The 2,845-nt window shown below is 35.6% G+C and overlaps 1 protein-coding gene across 1 annotated transcript in view; it reads right to left on the reverse strand.

Annotated features, from left to right (window-relative positions):
• Nucleotides 1-2,845, reverse strand: part of LOC128250373 (cadherin-related family member 3-like) — a 15,443-nt gene that overhangs the window by 6,393 nt on the left and 6,205 nt on the right. Inside the window, exon 4 of the mRNA XM_052975278.1 lies at nucleotides 2,141-2,216. Coding sequence (XP_052831238.1) covers nucleotides 2,141-2,216 — 76 coding nt within the window. The remainder of the gene's footprint in view (nucleotides 1-2,140; nucleotides 2,217-2,845) is intronic.

The raw sequence follows: 2,845 nt of genomic DNA on the forward strand, positions 1-2,845 counted from the left end.
TATATATATATTTACAAATATATGTATGTGTACATACATGAACACGTATATATAAGTATATATGCACGTGTGAATATATTTGTATACGCATCTGTGTATGTGTGTAAATATATATATACATATATATATAACACTTTTTTGAATGCAGGGTTGTCGTTAGAACAACAGAAATACTCTGTAAATTACCCTTACAAGGCGGAAAAACTTGCCAACAACCAGCCATAGGATTGTTGACAAGTTTTTTTTTCCGCCCCGTAAGGGTAATTTACACAGTATTTCTGCTATTCTAACGGCAACTCCGAGTTCGAAGAAAATATCTTCTTATTTTTATCGTACAATACACATTTCGACGCTTCTAATATAAGGCAAATACTTGTTTGTTTACAGTTACACTCACACACACACGTATACATCGGTATCTATCTATCTATCTATCTATCTATCTATCTATCTATCTATCTATCGTCAGTAGTTCATACATCCGAAAAAGAAACATACTCGAAAGCATTAAAGCAGCAATATATTTTTGGGAAGCTGGTTATTATGGCCGATCAGAGAGTGGACATTGGTTTCACACCTATAAAGCGCTTAGCCGTATAGGCGTCACATCAGACCCAAATGGCCGTAGGCATATAATCTCCCACAACTGGAAGCCTAAGTGCTCTATAGGTGCGAAACCAATGGTCACTCTCTGACCACTATATATATATATATATATATATATATAATTGGTTATTCAATAAGATCTTTAATTTTTTCAGTTTTCATGTTTATTAATTTCAATTTTTTGTTTGTTTTATTGAGGGTTAAACTATTTTCTTAGTTGAGGGAGACAGCCAAAAGTACCGATATTTCTCGTAAAACGGGAGGAGATAACCTAATTTTTTACTGGTTATTTTCCCTAAAACTATATATTTTATATATATATATATATATATATATATATATATATATCGTTGGTAAGTCATAAATCCGAAAAAGTACACTCGAAGTTATAGAGCACTATAGTATGTAAAGTTAGATCAGGCCGCTCTATGGATTACCCTGGGTTTCACTTCCATAAAGCGCTTAGCTTTACAACGTATCAGACCCTAAACCTGTTGGTCTATACCCTCTCTAGCAACAGGTTTAAAGTCTGATGATACGCTGTAACACTTAGTGCTTCATGCTGAAAGCAATTTCTCAACAATTATCAAGTTTTCCACATAGAATGTTGGTAATCGTCTTCATCTTGGATGAGAATACACGAAGCTACACGAGACTGTACGGGATTTGGGGATAAATAAATATATAGATCATGGGAGACAACGTATAAGAAAATCTTAAATTTTGTCTCCCTTGCATTAGTCCTGGAATCATTGCTAGAAGCTGCGGATTTGAATAAAAAGTTGCGTACCAGTGTTTGACATCAGCGGAATTTGAATTCAGAACGTTAAGCGAGAAGAAATGCCAGTACTTTTTGGTTGTCTCACCCCAGTAAAAAATTAGGTTATCTCCTCCCGTTTTACGAGAAATATCGGTACTTTTGGCTGTCTCCCTCAACTAAGAAAATAGTTTAATCCTCAATAAAACAAACAAAAAATTGAAATTAATAAACATGAAAGCTGAAAAAATTAAAGATCTTATTGAATCTGATAATATTTTTATAACAAATCCTACCATTCCTATTGAGGAGGTCAAAGGTCAACAATGTGTTGAAGTATTGAATCAAAAGGATCTAACTCTTTTAATCCAATCTCTTGTCGCCATTTTAACTCGATTTTTTAGTGAGGAGAAAACCCAATTTCTTAATGGCAATTTTTTAATGGGGGTGAGATAACCAAAAAGTACCGAAATGCCAATACCACCAAGCATGTTGCCCAGCGTGCTGACGATTCTGCCTGCTCACCTTTACAAAAAAAAAAAAAAGAAAAAAAGAAAAAAATTAATAATAATAATCCTTTTCGCTATAGGTAAAGAACCTGAAATTTTTTAAGGGGCATGGGATAGTCAATTATATTAACCCTGGAAGGATGAAAAACAAAGTCGACCTCAGTAGAATTTAAAACTAGAAAGTAGTGTGTAGGAAGAAATCGCATCTTCCGACGGTCTAGCGGTTCTGCGACATCGCTGCCTTCCAAAGTAAAGTTAATATAGTTACCTGGATCAATTGTCCTTCCAGAAAAGAAACTTCTCAAGCTGAAATCATCATCAAAATGAATTCTTTTAATATTTGTCTGAAATAGAAGGAAGACGTGACGTGACAGAAGTAAACACACACACAATATAATCAGAAGACAAGTAGTCTATTCAACAATTCGAAAATTCACAATTCTCACTTGATTTTTAATCGAATACTGAAGAAAGAATTGTATGAAAGCATGTGTGCGTGTGGTTAAGAAACTCGATTGCAACCATGTCGTCTCAGGTTCAATCCCCAAAAATACAAATAAAATATCAAAATGTGCTGGTGCGTGGTTTTTGGCCCATCTTCTCTACATATACATACACATCGTCCTATGTAGTCGTGGATATACTGTATATGAAAATATGACGCGATGGGCACAGTTGGTATGTAGCTTGATCATAGATCTGCATAATCAGAAATGACCTGTGGTTAAGGTCAATAGCCTCTTCTCTGCTTCTACATTTTTCTCTCCTCCTCCTTTTCTTCTTCCTTCTCCTTTTCCACTTCCTCACCGTTCTCTTCCTCGTCTTCTTCCTTTCTACCTTCTCCTCCTTTCCTCCTGCACCTCCGCCTATTACTACTGCTGTTGCTGCTACTACTACTACTACTACTACTACTACTACTACTACTACCACCAACACCACCACCACCACCACCAACACCACCACCAACAACACC

Source organism: Octopus bimaculoides, chromosome 20 (genome assembly GCF_001194135.2).
Source record: "Octopus bimaculoides isolate UCB-OBI-ISO-001 chromosome 20, ASM119413v2, whole genome shotgun sequence".
Taxonomy (NCBI): Eukaryota; Metazoa; Mollusca; class Cephalopoda; order Octopoda; family Octopodidae; genus Octopus; species Octopus bimaculoides.